We start from the raw sequence: 16,835 nt of genomic DNA on the forward strand, positions 1-16,835 counted from the left end.
CTGGGCCAGATGGGGCAGGAGGAATGTTCCAGGGAGAGGAAGCAGTTAATGCAAAGGTACTGTGGCCCCACTGAGTTTGGCGTGTTTGGGAATGTGACTTGAGTATAGAGCCTTATGGAGGCTAAGCAAGTGGGAACCAGGACCTTCATTCAACCCTGCAGGCCAACAGCGATGGGGCTGGAGTAGGGGCCTGGGGGGAGGCTGTTCCTCTGGCATTTATAGAAGCTTCGACTTCCAAGGTCTCAGGATCATGGGTGTCAGTATCCAAGAATCACAGACTTTAGAGATCTCAGACTCTTGAAATTTGGGACTCCTCACAAGCTCTTGTGCTCTCCGTCATGAGATTTTTGGATCAGGTTTCTGAGTTGGGCAGCACTCAGAAATCTTCAAGTCTTGCACAAAAGGAGAATTTAGTACCAGAATTCCAGTTGGCCTCTGGCTTAACTGCCAACGGCAACCGGACGTTCCCAAATGCCCACACTGGACCTGGCCCCTCTGGAATCTCCTTTGTGTGCTGGGACACCAGCAGGGCCTGTTCCCGGCTCAGATTTAACCTGCTGCCACAGGCTGGATGCCAGCATTTCCTGGGGCTTTGAGGTCTTGGTGGTTCCCTCCCCTGAAGTTCACATCAAGGGCCCTGCCCAGTGCTCCTGAGCGGTGGGGTGGGGTGGGGTGGGGTGGGGTGGGGGGTGCTGGAGCTGGCACAGTGGCCAATCTACTCTGCCTGGGTGCAGCTGACATTAATCACCCATCATGGCATTTTTAATAAGTCCCGGGATTCCTGCTGAAAATCATCCTAGGAGCAGGAGTATTTTATGCCCTGAAAGTAATACCATAGCATTTGGGCCACTGCCCCACCTTTACTTTATGTGAGTTTCCATCTCCACAGCCCCAGGCAAGCTGGCTCTTGTCCAAGGTCATTTAGTCTGCGAAGACAACTGATTTCTATTAGTCCATTATTCTTGTTTTCATCCTCTGAATTACTCATGGTGGATGAATAGAGAATTGGTGGAACAGAGTGCCTGTAGCTCAGGCCCCTGGCAGCGGGGAGGCGGGGAGAAAGAGCTGGATTCTCTTCCCGGTCATGCTGTTACCAGCTGTGCAACCTTGGGCAAGTCTGAGGGTGTCTGGAGCAAAGAGGGTGCGAGCATTCAGAAGCACCCCCCCTTGGAACTGGAGGGTGCTACAGCATGGACCAGTACCCCATGGTGAACACCCAGATTGGTTCAGGCAGCCTTCTGTCCTTGGCCCTTTACTGTGTTTCCCAGCACAACTGTGCCTGAATAGTGCCCGATTGTGAATTCCAAAGGTGAGTAAGGTGTGCTCTAGGAAAGTCAAACCCAGGCCCTCTCCCCTCATTTGTTGGTCTTGCTTGCTCAGGGATTTTTATCCCAGAGAAATTGGATTTGTGTGTGAATACTCTACCAACTCTCCAGTCAAAAGGAAGCTGAGTTGGGCAGTCTAATCTCTTCCCTTGGGCACTAAGGATACACAGTAGTGAGAAGAGGATATTTTCTTTCCGAATTGAATCAGCGATCACAGAACGCTATTGAGGGAGGCCTGAGGCGTGTGACTCCTTTGGTTGGCTGTGGGGCAGAGTAGCAAACAGCAGTCATTAGAGGCAGACTGATCGGAGTTTGAACTCCCCTGCTCATGCCCTACCATCTGTGTCGTTAGGAGCACGTCACTGAAAGTCTGTTCCTTGAGTTTTCTCTTGTGTCATTTGAAGATAATCATGTGTGGGATTAAGAACATGGTTTGCATCCCCGTCCCACCGGCTTCCAGCCCTGGGACACTGAGCAAATCCCTCCACCTCTGTGTGCTCAGAGTGCCTAATGCATGGACTGTGGGTATAATACGTCACACCTCAAGTAGGGATCATAGTTGTCGAGAGTACAGAATGGGAAACGTACGAAGTGGATTTGGAACAGTACTTGGCACGTGGTGAGCTCTAAATAAACATTAGCTATAAATGTCATTGTTTGTAGGGTGGTAGTGAGATTTCAATTAGATGAGTATCTTGAATAATGTACAGTACTTCATACGTGCTGAATATATAATTGCTGGGTGAAAGAATGAAGACCGGGACGGGTAGATGTAAAGCACTGAGCCCATCATACATTAAACTGGGAGATGCACCCACAGAACTGCAGCCTTTCTGGCTGGGCATTTGAACCAGTGATCTGGGGCTGACCTGGATTATCACCAGCTGATCGTGTACACCCTTGCCCAACGCTGCATGCACAACTCCCCCCAATTCAGGGTCAATGGCATCGCTAAGAGCTTGAAATCAGTTATGGTGTTTATACCACAGATGCTGGAAAATGTTACAAATCCAGTTTTGGGGGGGGGGTTGGATTTAAAAATTTTTGTTTATTTATTTTGAAAGAGTATGCAAACACATGAGGACAGGAGGGGCAGAGAGGGAATCCCCAGCAGGCTCTGTGCTGTTTTTGTTTGCTATTGTTGAGACAAAAAGAGAGAGAGAAAGATGAAGGGAGGGAGTCAGGGGTGGGGGAGCGTGGGGGGGGGGGGCAGCATTGATTTGCACCCAACACATTCTTGACTGGCCAGGGGACCATTTTTTACACCCGGCACCGCCATCTTCAGAAAGCAGTTCTGACCACTTTACTGCAGCACACAGGATCTTTGGGAAAATAAGTCATTTTGGAGCAGATAAGAAAGTGTTAGTGGATGTTGAAAGCCTGGCTTTGGAGACCCCACTAAGTGAGGAATGCATATTTTTTGTGGGTTTGGTGGTTACTAATGCCTGGCTATGACATGAAAGAATACACCCAGAAACAGATGGTTGGGTCTTTTGGGTGGTAATCCTGGGGATTTCTGTAACTTGCCAAGACTTAATGCTTGGAGCCTCCCAGGAAGATTGTGACACTAAGGCTGGACCCTCCAGCTGTATTTTATTTTATTTTATTTTTAATTTTTTTTTTCAACGTTTATTTATTTTTGGGACAGAGAGAGACAGAGCATGAACGGGGGAGGGGCAGAGAGAGAGGGAGACACAGAATCGGAAACAGGCTCCAGGCTCCGAGCCATCAGCCCAGAGCCCGAAGCGGGGCTCGAACTCACAGACCGCGAGATCGTGACCTGGCTGAAGTCGGACGCTTAACCGACTGCGCCACCCAGGCGCCCCTTCAGCTGTATTTTAAATGCCATATGTGGGTCTCCGAGGTGGAGCCTTTCCCCAAGTCCCGAGTAAGGAGAACCATTTAAGGCCATTCCAAATCTACTTCAGTAGCAATTGACTTTGAAGAAGTACGGCAATTAAAGGAGCTGGACAGAAATTCAGCTAAGTGTAGTGGACAGAGGAAGAAGAAATGCATGCAAGAATTTGTAAACTGCCCAGAATGTGAAGGCTTGTCCGAAGGATCTTAAAGAGACAGGAAGGCATAAAGCAAGGCTGCTAGGCTCTATTTTAGGATCACCGCTGTCCAAGCCCGGCTCACCATCATTCATCAGCAGGCCTCTCTGGATTCCTTGTGGGGGTGGGGATGGGGGTGGGGCAGCATCTATACTTCTTTTTTAGCTCTTTAGATAAGCAGATGATCAGCTAGGTTTGACAACCATGGCATCCCAATGAATAATCTCTCTTTTAAAATGTGTTGACATATCATTTGTGTTTCGATGGCCCTAAATGGCTTTAGAGGAAAGTCGCTTAATCTTGATCTGAGGAAGACCAGCTACTGTTCGCTCTTGGAAGAATAAACAGAAATGTGCTGTGCTTTTAATCTTTAAATTAGCACTATTGGAGACTAGCAATTATTAGCACTTCTCAGCGGGGGTGTGCATGCTCCCCTCCCAGGCACTGGAGTGGGGGTAGCTACTCCCATGTAGGCTGGGTTTCAGGGACAGCACTGAGCTAGGGAGGAAGGCAGGGCTGGCTCATGTGAACCTGTGGGGCTGGGCAAGAGGGACAAAAGGCAGTGCCCTCTGCACAGGGCAGCTGGGGAACTTCAGGGGACAGTCCAACGCATGAGATCGAAAGATGGACACACAGAGAAATGAAAACCAACTGGGCAATGAAGGGCCTGTCACTGAAGGTCCCAACATGGAGCCCAGGGGTTTGGAAAAATGAAGAGGGAATTATCTGGGCAGGTACTGGGGGAGCCTTTCTCAGACAGAGTCTGAAGCCTTCTGTGAAGGCCTGGAGCCACACACATTGCAGAGAAGGCTCCTTTTCCCCCCCTGTAACAAAACCGGTCTTATTTCGGTTGTTATCAGGCTCAGCTGCCCATCAGAATCTCACTGGGAGCTTGTATGAAATTCACAGTCTCTGGTCCCTGATATACCAAATCAGACTCTGCGTAGTGTGGTACCCTGGAGCCTGGGTTTCTACCAAGCTGATTTTTTTTTTTAATGTTTATTTTTGAGACAGAGAGAGACAGCATGAACAGGGGAGGGGCAGAGGGAGAGGGAGACACATAATCTGGAAAGGCAGCAGGCTGTCAGCACAGAGCCTGATGGGGGGCTTGAACTCACAGACCGTGAGATCATGACCTGAGCCGAAGTCGGGTGCTTAACCGACTGAGCCACCCAGGCGCCCCTCTACCAAGCTGATTCTTGCACAGGCTAGTTTTTATCCTAGAGAGGCAGTATGGAGAATAAAGAGCATGAACTCTGGGTACAGCTCGGTCAGACTGAAATGCCGGACTTCACCATGTACTGCCTGGGTCACACTGTGCCTTCATTTCTTTGTCTTCAGAATAGAACATTAATAGTAACCACGTCATAGGGTTGTCAAAAGCCTTAAATGAGATAATATATGCTAAGTGTCAAATGCCTGGTACATCATTATTACTATTATTTCCTTTATTGAACATTAGTCAGTTAATGCAGAGATACAGGGGTAGAGGAACTTAAGTCATCGTACATATATACATACATCCACATCATATACATTGGGCAAGGGTTGAAAATTCATATGCTGGTGGGGACCATAGTGTCGTGGAGAATGTATGGCTTCTTAGTTTGGGTTCCCACAGAAGCAGACGCTGAAACAGGCATTGGGGTCGAGTCACTTGTCATATAGATGACCTCAGGAAACCGTGAGGAGAGAGTGTGGTGTGAGGGCAGAGAAAAAAGTCAACACCGTGGACTTCACAAACAAGCTACCACTATGGCCCCAGGCCCAATCCCACTGGGAACCACCCAGAGACTGTACAACCTGCCTCAGCTTTGTCTCACCTGGGGGTGAGGAAGCAGGGAGGGACTCATTTCCTAAGGCTGCTGTATCAAAGCAGCGTCAGTCTCGGTGGCCTAAACAACAGAAATTGTCTCAGTTCCGGAAGCTGGATGTGCAAGATCAAGGCATCCACAGGGCTGTGATGATGGCAAATCTGTTCCATGTCTCTCCCTTACCTTCTAGGGTTTCCCGGCAGTCTCTGGTGCTCCCTGACTCAGAGATGAATCACTCCAATCTATGGCTTTGTCATCACATGGCATTCTCCCTGTGTGTCTCTGCCTTCATATGGCCATCTTTGTGTAAGGACACCCATCATATTGGATTCAGGTCTCCCCTAGTCCAGTATAACCAGATCTTAGCTAGTTACTTCTGCAATGGCCCTATTTCCAAATAAAGCCACATACTAAGGTATTGGTGGGTAGGACTTCAACATACGAATGGGGGCGGAGGGAGGACGCAATTCACCCCATAACAGATATTCATCCCCTGAGTCCTACCCCTAACGGATTGAGAGCTATGTCTGTAGATAGGCTGAGTACAGGTGGCCAGAGAAAGCCCTCAGGCAGAGAGAGGATGGCCAGCAGTGTGTCTGGGAAGGTGGGTGCCAAGGAAATGTGGGCAGGAGCATTAGACCATCCATAGTCGGGAGCATTAGGCCACTTCTGAGTGCGCACCCTGTGAGGACTACTCAGACGGCACCCACGGAAGGTGGCCAGTGGACAACACCCGTCACAGCACCCTTCTAAAGCGGCAGTTCCAGCCCAACTCCAGTTAGCACCCAGCAGGAGTGCTTTGCAGGCCAAAGGAATACGTCTCTGAGCACATGCAGCCCTGGGAACTCCAGTTTTGAAAACTTTGCAGGAGTCCGGGCTCAGATTTCCACGGCGAGGCCTCCTCCATCATTGAGAGCCACATGAGGTTTCTCAGACTTGGCACCGTTGACATTTTGAACTGGATAATTCTTTCTTGCAGAGGGCTGCCCTGTGCCCGGTAGGATATTTAGCAGTTCCACGCCCAGGAGCACCCAGTTGGGACACTCAAAACTGTCTCCAGACATTGCCAGATATCCCCTCACGGGGGTGGGAGTGTGACAAAATCGCTCCCCGTTGAGAACCACTGGGCTATAGGAAAGTAACAGCAGGGAGATCTTGTAGCTTCAGCCCGTGCCTCTCTGACTTGCCACCAACTGCACCAGGAACTGCTTCTCAGGCCCAGGAGGCCTGTCCTTTAAGAGGCTTTGGTGTCTGTGAGCCCTGAATCATTTCTGAGATTCTTTTTCAAAAATCTCAACCTTTTTCTCCCTCCTTCTCTCTCTGCCTGTTCCCTCCCTCTCTCTGTCTTTCTCCCTCTCCATCCCTCTCTCTCTCCGTCTCTCCCCCGCTGTCTCTACCTCCTCCCCCTACTCTCTGTCTCCCAATGAAGTAGATTGCATGCCTTTTTCATCCAGCAGAATGGAAGTTCCATAAGGACTATCTGGTTCACAGCTCTTGCCACAGCAGCTAGTGAGAGCTCGGTATTTGCCAAATGAATGGGTGGGTGGCTCTCCCGTCACTCCTACTTCTCCCAAACCTAGGACAGACATGGAAAGTGGTCATCTGAGCATCGAGGGTAGAATGAGGACCACGTTCCTCCTGGGCAAGGCTGGACAGGCCGTTTTGCAAAGATGCCTATGCAGCTGCCCTCTGAAGAGCAAAGGCCCGTTGGGCATCAATTTCCTGATCCTTTATTTTCCTTTATGCCAGAGATAAAGAGTATCTCATTAGGTGTTCAAATCAGATTAACAGCCATTAGTACCAGACTTCTTCTGCTCAGCCTGCGTTTTGTTTCTTTTGGGATGACCCTGTGAAGCTAATTGCTTTTTACAGGAACAGCACGGGGGCATATACAGGGAGGGAAGAAAGGGCTCTGTTTGACCAGGCTGGTGAAGTCCGCATTTTTATGTGGCTTGCAAGTCTGAAGGAGGGAGAGCAAGCAAGCAGGCTGCACTCAGCAGGGCCCTGAGGGGAGGCACCACATGGGGATGGTGGAGAGTGGCCTGTGCCCTCCCCAGAGGGGATGGCATTTGATGAGCATGGCTTCCGGGAGTGCTGACTCACAGAGGTCGTTCAGATGTCAACAGAGTAGGGATTTGCAGGCAGCAGGGGAGGGCTGGAGGAGCAACAGAAGAGGGATGACACCTGGCCCCATGCAGAGTGCAGATTGTATTTCTCTGTCCATGCTGGCTATCGACAACTCCACCATTGATTCTAAATCTGGCAAAGTCGCAGAGAGCAGACTCCCCACCTCGTCTTTGCCCAACACATTAAAACAAATGTGACCTACAGCCTCCCCCTTCTTTCCATAACTATGCTCCTGCCCTGCTCTACCAAGACACTTTGTTAAAAGTTATTTGTAGATATTTTAAGAAATAGTTAAAGGTAGCTCACACAGGGGGGAAAAAAAGGTAAAATAATGCAGACTTTAGAAGTTGAAAATCAAATCTTTTGCAAAGGTAGAGAAGCAAGAATGCTGAACCCTGTGATTAGGCCTTAGATTTTTTTCTCTGAGCTTCCTGGCAGCCTTGGCAAAAACGTAACTATGCGGGGTTATGTATTTGTGTGTAGGTATAAAGAAAATATATTTTTTGAACTAAGTTCTGAGAGGCATTTGTCATATATATATTATATATTACATATAATATATAATAGGCAGTATCTTGGGTGATGGTTTCCTAGCAAACGCAGAAGTGCTTTTGACATAGTTCTTTCTCTCTTTGGAAACGAAAAGTTGAAGGAAAACATGAATACCTAATTAGGTAAAGACACTTTGCAAAGACTATGAGCCAATATTGTCTGGAGTATTTCAGGACTGTTTTGATTTTTGATAGCAGCTGTTTGGTCAGGACTAAGGGAATGCTCTCTTCTAATCAGTAGCCAGTGTTTGGGATGCAACGGGCTGAGAACAGAATTTCCCTCTAGCTAGTCCACCAGAAACCTTTATCCTACTTCCGTTAACAGGACGCAGAGGCACGAAGGGGCCAGCAGCTCCTACAAGAAGCAAAGCCTTCTTGTCTCTTGCTGCCACCTTCTAAGTGGCTCTTCTCTGTGTGTGTCTGGCTCTTCACATTTCCTGTGCATCAGGAGTTCACAACCTTACCCGAACCTCAGCACCACACCAGAATAACAGAGCCTGTTTTGTTAGCCTCTGTGTATAACAAACCATCCCAGAAGTAAGTGGCTTAAAACAGCAACCATTCACTGGCTCTCAGTTCTGCAACAAGGCAGCTTGTCTCTGTTCTATGGGGTGTCAGCTGGGTTCCCCCAACCCCGCGTTTGCAATCAGCAGAAGGATCCGAGATGGCCTCACTCACTGTCTGGGCCTTGGTGCGGTAGCCTAAATTAATGGGGGCTCACTGGGCCTCTCAAGCTCAAGGAGGCTGTCTCAGGCTTCCTTACGTAAGGCAGCCAGACAAAACAATGAAAGTTCAAGCTGCAAGGCCTCCGGAGGCTTAGGCCCGCCACCAGCTCACATCCCTCCCCCCTGCATCCTCTTGCCCTATGGTCAGCCCGGATTCAGCCTGTGAGATGGCTACACAAGGACGTGAATTCAGGAAGGGGGGATTCATGGAGTATCACAGGGTGGCAGTCATCCACCGCCCCATCCCATCAATAAACCCAACAACAGGAGGCAGTGGTTCTCAGCCAAGGGGTGGGGAGGGACAGAAGGGGACAGGTATGTCCTCCCTGGGGGTGGAGAAGGGTGTCATTTGGTACTAGCTCTGTTCTCACTCCAAGTTCCTGGACTCAGCCCTTAACTGCCATTATCAAAAGCCCAAATACCAAGCTTTATGAGTTCTACTTAAAAATTTTGGAAAGGATATATGAGAGGTGGACCTTTGAAGAGATGGAAGACCTTGTAAGCATGGGGCACATTGAGCTATGCCGCTCTATGGCCGACTTCCTGACACTTGCAGACGGCGGCATCCCCAGGCCTCCCCAGCCAGCTGTGTGGTTGGAGATCTCGAGTCATTTTCACATCAGCTAAAGTGAGAGATACGGCATGTGAATGGCAGCCTGAAAGTCAGCTGAGTTTTCTCCAGGATGGAATGAGAACACCTGACCGACCAGCCTCATTGGCCCTAACTCCACACAAGGGTCACTCTGTGTAAAAGGATGAGTCGAATGACAATAAAGGCCATATGCTAATCACTCTTGCAGAAGCAGGAAAGCTGGAGGGCTTGATAACAAAGCCATTGGATAACAGAATCAGGGAAGAACATACTCTGACTTCAGAGAAACGGTGTAAATCTTTAAAAAGATGGAATAAAAGCAGACTAAACACAAGATCCTAATGGTTTGGCTCAGAGCATGCATACACACACACACACACACACACACACACGCACACACACATGCATGCATCCACATGTGTATGCATCTGTGAAGAAACGGGATGAAGGAAGCCTGACTTAGCAGCAACATGTGAAAAGGATGTGTCATTGTCTGTTCCCAAGAAGCTCAATTTGAGTCAAAAGTAGGCCAAAATTAATGAGACCTTCAACTATATGAATAGGGGTATAGATTCTAGAATAAAGGAGGTGATTAGTTCATTCTATTCTGTATAGCCCAATTTACTCCATAAGTATTAGGCCAATTTCTAGGTGCATAATTTAAGTGTTAAAGAAAAACTAACAGATTTAGAGGAAAGCTGAGCATGATAAAAGAACCTGAACTCACCAGACGTGAGGAAGTATACAGAGGCACTGAAGACATTTGACCTAGAGAAATCCTCAGCAAGGACTTAAGGATAGCCTTTTACTCCAAGTGGTTGTCATGTGGAAGAGGGCATGTGGTTCTCCCCCTTTGGCCCCTAAGTAAATCTTGAACCAGTGAGTCAAAGGTAGAAGCACCCTGGCATTTGGGGGGCAAAAGGAAGAAGAACAACATTGGATATTTAGACTGGCCCAGTAAGGAATGGACTTTGTGTTTCTGGTCACTGCAGGGGCCGGATGATCACTCATCAGGATAGACAGAGGCGATTCAAATCTTAGATGGGTAATTGGTTCAAAAGGAACATTAAAATCCTGTGCAACTAACTCTGAGGTCTTGGGATTCATGGGGATTTGCCCAAGGTCACAGAGCAAGCTGATAGCTGTGGAGAACCTGTGTTTCCTGCCTCCCTTTAAGCATTTCTGCCTCTGATGCCCAGTTTCCTCACTTCCATGATGATCACTTGAGCAGGGATGCCTAGGGATGACATCCTACCCATCCAGCCAGCCCTGTTTGTTTGGCCACCATCATGTGTAAAAAGATCTGAAATCGATGTCTATAGGAGGGCACACCAGTTCTGGCAGTAGCTGGCATGCCCCGAGGCCTGCCCTGACCATGAGGTCCCTGCACGTGTTCCAATCTCCTGCTTGGCCGCCAGGGCTTTGCTGCTTATGGACTTCTAACCTAGATTCAGGGCAGAGCAGGAAGAGGTGGTCCTGGACCAGAGCACATGAAGAAGGATTTGCGGCTCCTTCTTCTCTTAAAACTCCCAATGCGATGGACCCGAGGAAGGAGGGAAAGGAGCTTTTTTTTTTTTTTTTAAGCATCTACAATATGCTGTGCATTTTTCTCACATGTCAATCCCATTTAATCCTCATAACAACTATATTAGTTTCCTAGAGCTGCTGTATGAATACCACAAACTGGGAGGCTTGGAACAATAGAAATTTATTGTCTCACAGTTCTGGAGTCCAAAACCAAGTCCAAATCGAGCAGGGCCATGCCCCCTCTGAAGGTGATAGAGAGGGATCTGTTCCAGGCCTCTCTCCTAGCTTCTGGTGCCCTCAGATGGTCCTTGGCTTGTAGGTAACCATCTTCTCTTTATGTCTCCTTACTTATCTTCCTTCTTTGCACCTGTCTCTCTGTCCAAATTTCCTCCTTTTATAAGAACACCAGTCATGGGACTAATGATCTTGACTCGGTTAAATCTGCAAAGACCCTGCTTCCAAATAAGGTTATATTCTAAGGTACTAGAGGCTAGGCTTCAGCGTATCTTTTTGCTGATCCCTAACAGTCCACCCTGTGGTTCCCCAAAATCCGTGTCCTTACCACACACGAAATACATCCACCACCATCCACCACATCCTCGCAGACATCAACAACTCGTTGAGGAACAGGCCTAGGATCATAACGCTCCTACCTGGAAAGCAGACTTAAACTGCATCATTGCTGCCTCCAAATACCACCCTCTTTCCACTACACAGGGCTGCTGCTCTGGGCCACGCCTGCCAGGCACCAGGCATTGTGCTGGCTGCCTCCTGCCCTTTTCTCACAGCAGACTGCTTGTCTGGCAGGACCCCAGACTGGGCACCAAGGGACACGGAGCTCCCGCTGTCCTCTGATGAGGACGAGGCTCAGCCCAATGGGTCTATCCCACGGCGTGGGCAGGCTGTGCAGGTAGAAGGAGGACTCCTGCCAGGGCGGTCCTGGAGAACACAGGCAAAGGGTGGAAATCGAGTGCTGGGGAGGGGCAGCGATGGCAGGTGGGAGAATGCAGCCCACTAGGGTCATTTTGGGAAAAGGAGTGTCACAGGCTGTTGCCTAAACTGCTGTGGAAAACCCAATGAGCGTGGCTGCCGTGCCGTCTCTGGCTGAGGGGCGAGGGGACCGCAGGACCCATTTACATTTACGAAGTAGCAGGGGAATCAGATGCTTAGCCAGGCACCAGCAGGCGGCAAACCAATGCCAACTGCTCACAGGGCATAATGCCTGGTCGTCCACTTCCCGGAAGGATGGAGATCCAGGCAGGAACGGGTCCCAGGCTGTAATCTTCGCAGATGGAAGCTTTCTTTGGGCATTAGGGGAGAACCAGTGGAGGGCACTGGGGAAGAAAGAGGCCACTGAGCTGATGAGAAGAATACGGCTTTTGAAGTCATTAGACCCGGCTTGAAACCAGCCTGTGCCACTCGCAAGCTGCATGGCATTGGACAAATTGAGAAACCCTTCTGAGCCCCATTTTCCCGTGGGCTTGTTGTGAAGATTCAATAGACAGTATGCGTGAAGCATGTGACCCTGTGCAAGTTGCCGGGCTCAATAAAAATTGTTTTCGCCTTTTTCCCTTCAAAGCTGAGCGGCCCTGGCCATCCTGGGGAACATTAAGGAGACCTGGGGAGGGAAATGGACCCTCCAGCCTCTCACCTAAAAGGGTGAATGTTTTCATCGCCCCTCCCCACCTCATGCTAACGATGCATTTTCTCCCTTCCAGAGGAGCTGAAGGAGAAGCTGACGGAGTACGTAGACAAGGTGAATGGCCAGAAGCCAGGCTTCATCAAGGTCGTGCGCCACAGCAAGCAGGAAGGCCTCATCCGCTCCAGAGTCAGCGGCTGGAGAGTGGCCACCGCCCCCGTAGTGGCACTCTTTGATGCCCATGTGGAGTTCAATGTGGGCTGGTAAGTGCCCATCAGGAGAGGAGGAGAAGTCCCAGTGTGGTCCAGGGCTTTGGCGCAAATGAGTGCAAAGCATGCTGGGATCTCAGTCCTAGTGCGGGAAAGGAGAGAATTCTTGAAACAGATGAGGTCTGGATGTGTGACTGACATAGGCCACCAGGCTGGCCCTTCAGGGTGGGGGGAGTCAGGTTCCAACAGGTCAATACACAGTGTCTAAAGGGTATGGTGACATCAGGTGTGACTCTGGCTAGTGTCTTCCTCTAGGAGACGGGATCTGGGAGAGGGTAAATACTAAGGGCAAGGCTTAGAATTCCAGCCCAGCTCAGGACAGGGCTGCAACTGCTGGGCAAGGGACAGCTGGACCAGACATGAAGCAGACAGTGGTGAGAAGGGGCTAAGGTAGCTTGATGTTATCACGGGTGGCCTGGGCTCCCCCAAATGCCAACCCAGACGTAGCATAGAATCTCAGATTCTTCCTATTGGTGAAACTGTGTCTTAGAAAACCTTTCTTTCTCTGGTCAGGGCTGCTGAGGTGCTGTGTGGGGCAAGAGAAAAGGCATATGGACTCAGTGGCTGCAGCCAATCAGGGACAGGACATTGACATCCCTGCAGGGCCAGCGGGGGTGTGCTGTGGCTGGCCCACTGTGTGTGGCTTAGTAGAGACCCAGGGTGAGGAGGGCCCTTTAGCAGGAAGGAGCTGCCGGGCATGCATGCAGCATGACTAGATTTGGGCATACTTTTATATAACAGGCCCAAATGAAGGCTGCAGTGAAGCTGTTTTTTATAGTTGAAGTCCCTGCTTGCCATTTGTGACTATTTAAAAAGCATTTTCACTGGATTTATGGCCAGAAGAGGAGAGGGACACTTACTATTTCAAGCTGATTTGAATAAACAATTACGCAACAAATGCATTATTAATAAGAAGCTCATCATTCCTGTCTGCAAACACTTTATGTGCCTGGTGCCCATGGGGGCCTCCTGGCTGCCTGGAAGTCCTACCCCCTGCCTCTCCTTGGGCAGTGGAGGGCGTGTGGGATGGGGTGGAAGGACTGAAGCAGCACCAAGTAAGTTTCTTCTCACCTCCATGCTTCTGCCACTGTCATCTGCCTTTTCCTCCTGGTTGATACACTGAATTTTAGCAAAATCAAAGCCTGAGTTGAAAGCTTCCCATAGAACCTCAGATCTCCTCCTCTCTTCTTTCTTGGGTCTTGATTTTTTTTTTTTTTTCTAGTAGAAAAAGTGAAAGCAAGCAGACACAAATATCTAAGGCACGAAGAATCTCTCAGCTCAGCCCCAGACAAGCTGCAGGAGTGCCCAGGCCTCTTGCCAACCCACAAGTCTAGGGAGAGGGGTGGAGGTTAAATAGGGACTCCTTCCCTGGGGGCAGAACCGCGCTCCTGGAGCAGATGGCCAGGCGTTTTGTTCATTTTCCTGCAGGGGTGGGGGGAGGAAGGAGCTCTAGGGGTCGCCAGCTGGACACCTTGGAAGCAGTTACCGTCCTTCCCCTCCTCTCGCTCAGGGCTGAACCTGTGCTCACCCGCATAAAGGAGAACCGGAAGCGGATCATCTCCCCCTCCTTTGACAACATCAAATATGACAACTTTGAGATAGAAGAGTACCCGCTGGCCGCCCAGGGCTTTGACTGGGAGCTGTGGTGTCGTTACCTGAACCCCCCCAAGGCCTGGTGGAAGCTGGAGAATTCGACCGCCCCAATCAGGTAAAGCATCCTTCCCTGCAGCTCTCTCTGCCTTGTCTTCCAGGCAGGGACTCGCCTCCCAGCTCAAACTTGTTCCCCAAGCTCCAGCCCCACTGTGGGATGATGGGGTGGGGGGTGGGGCCGGAAGGGAATTACAGATGAGCCCTTCCAAAAGAACTATGGCACCAGCATCCATTCAGAGGCTCAGAGTTATTCATTTGCACACATGGTGATGGGACACCCGCCGGGTACCAGCTGCGGTGCCTGGTGCTGGGGATCCAGAGGGATTAAGACTCAGTTCCTGCCCCCAAAAGCCTGAAGTCTAGTGAAGACAGACAAAATAATTGGAAGAACAAATTGTTGCTGGAGGAAACTGCATGGAAAGTGGGGAAAATCTTTTTCAGAGACTAACGTTTGCACTTGTTTTTAAGTGCATAGAGGAGATTGCCAGCTGGGGCAGGGACCTTCGTATGTGAAGAAGCAGAGTGAGTTTGTGGACACAGAGGAGGTTTAAAGGGACCTTTGGGAGGAGGACCATGAGGAGGCAGCCTCAGGCAATGAGGCTGGAGGGGCAGAGAGGCAAGACCAGACCTCACAGCGCCTTGTATGCCTTGCTGATATTCGAGTTAATCCCGTAGGACTCAGTCAAAAGTGGCTTCAAACTGCATTTTAAAGATTCTGAACTCTTTCTGCCTTTGCCACTGCCTTCACAGACACCCAAATGACTCCACTGTGCAGCCTCTGTTCCATGGGTCAGGACTCCTGAAACAGCCACCCCGCCAGCCCTTATTTGTGTCTGGTTAATCACAGATCAGGTGCCTTTATGCTCTCTGCAAAGTCCTGCTCGTTAAACACACAGATGGCACCAGAGGTGGCCTAGGGGACAATTCTTGGAATGAAAGAGGAGATTAGAAACTGATGTTGCTTTGTATTACATGAGGGAGAAAGATTATGAAAAATTTAATTGAAAGTGGGTGGTTAATATCTGAGATCACATCTTTTCTTGCCAGAAAACAAACCATAGTCCTATTTGTAACAAGGTGAAAGAGAACCACATAGCTTTCCTGCAGTTACCCCTGTTACCCACCTGTTAGCCCCTGCCACAATTTTGTGTTGTTAAATATATGTTTGGAGGTCACTGTGTGCAAGGGTCTCTTACACACACAGTCTCATTTGCTCCTCATTATAACCTTTTGACAGCTCATTGGGTCATCCCTGTTTCACAAGATGAGGACAGCCCATAAGATGGACAAAGGAGAATGTCCCTGCCACACAGGCTGTGGGCAGTGGAGCCAGGATCCAAACCTAGGTTGGCTAGATTCCACATCTAGTTGTCATCCACATAGATTCCCACTGTGGAGCTCATAACTGCCATGGTTGAATTCTGCCCCTAGGTGAGCTGAATGCTACTGGAAGGAAGTATACTGTCATACAAGGAGTGTTCTTGCAGAAGACTGCACTGATATTCGCTGCTTTGTTCTGCTCATCTTGAAATGTGTCAACCTGGTCATAGTAAACCTAATTCTAGGTCCTTGACAAAGAATAGGATCTCAAAGTTTTCATTACCTAACTTTTGTCAAAAACTTGGCTGAGAGAAAATTATATTCATGGAAGGTTTTTGGAAGAACAATACTGACTTAATCCTAGATGAATAGAACCTCATAGAAAACTGTGAGTTATACAAATATACCTTGCCCACTTTGGCTCCTATTTCCTTGGAGCTGTACATCAGTGCTTTGTCCATATAACGTAAGCTATCAAAAGAGCCCAGAGGTATCTTCTATTGCATTCTAAAGTGACATTTTTGAGATGGTTGTTCACTATGTCCCAGAGTGACCTCTAAGAATACTGACATGAGAAATTTATTTCAAACTGACTGCTAGTCAAAGAAAATCTTATTATCCTCAAGGAATTAGTGTGATATTTTCACATGGGAGCAGTACTTCTTATTCCTAAGACATGTTTGTTCATTTTCACGTTGGCTTCCAGGAAGCTCAGTGTCAGTTTTGTGGGTCTACTTTAATTTTTTTATTTATTTATTTTTGAGAGAGAGACAGAAAGAGTGAGTGAGGGAGGGTCAGAGAGAGAGGGAGAGAATCCCAAGCAGGCTCTGCTGCCAGCACGGAACCCGAATGTGGGGCTCGAACCCACAAACCGTGAGATCATGACCTGAGCCAAAACTAAGAGTCGGACACTTAACCAACTGAGCCACTCAGGTGCCCCCGTGGGTCTACTTTAAAACCTGTGAAGGAGGACCTAACACTGTACATGCATCCTAACTGGCTCCTAATTTGTTGTGAACTCTTGGTCTTTTCAGACATTTATGTATTTTGTATTTCAATGTATTGGACATTTTTTTTTGTAAGCTCTTTCTGATCTTTTTTGGGAATGAGGTAAGGTAGAAATCAATAACCCTTCCAGGCTGATTGGGTCTACTTCATACCCTAGCTAGTTAATAAGTAATAGACGGCCTGAGGTGGCCTGTGCTCATTCCACAGTAATTGTTTTAGATTCTGCTGTTTCCC

At 48.9% G+C, this 16,835-nt stretch overlaps 1 protein-coding gene across 3 annotated transcripts in view; it reads left to right on the forward strand.

The window, feature by feature from the left end:
* The window catches only part of GALNT18 (polypeptide N-acetylgalactosaminyltransferase 18), a 355,336-nt gene that overhangs the window by 240,273 nt on the left and 98,228 nt on the right, over window positions 1-16,835 (forward strand). For all 3 annotated transcript variants that reach the window (XM_040456863.1, XM_040456864.1, XM_040456865.1), the window contains exons 4-5: window positions 12,434-12,617; window positions 14,134-14,331. In XM_040456863.1, coding sequence (XP_040312797.1) covers window positions 12,434-12,617; window positions 14,134-14,331 — 382 coding nt within the window. The remainder of the gene's footprint in view (window positions 1-12,433; window positions 12,618-14,133; window positions 14,332-16,835) is intronic.

The sequence above is a fragment of the Herpailurus yagouaroundi genome, unplaced genomic scaffold, assembly GCF_014898765.1.
Source record: "Herpailurus yagouaroundi ecotype Mexico unplaced genomic scaffold, PumYag 218, whole genome shotgun sequence".
NCBI lineage: Eukaryota > Metazoa > Chordata > Mammalia > Carnivora > Felidae > Herpailurus > Herpailurus yagouaroundi.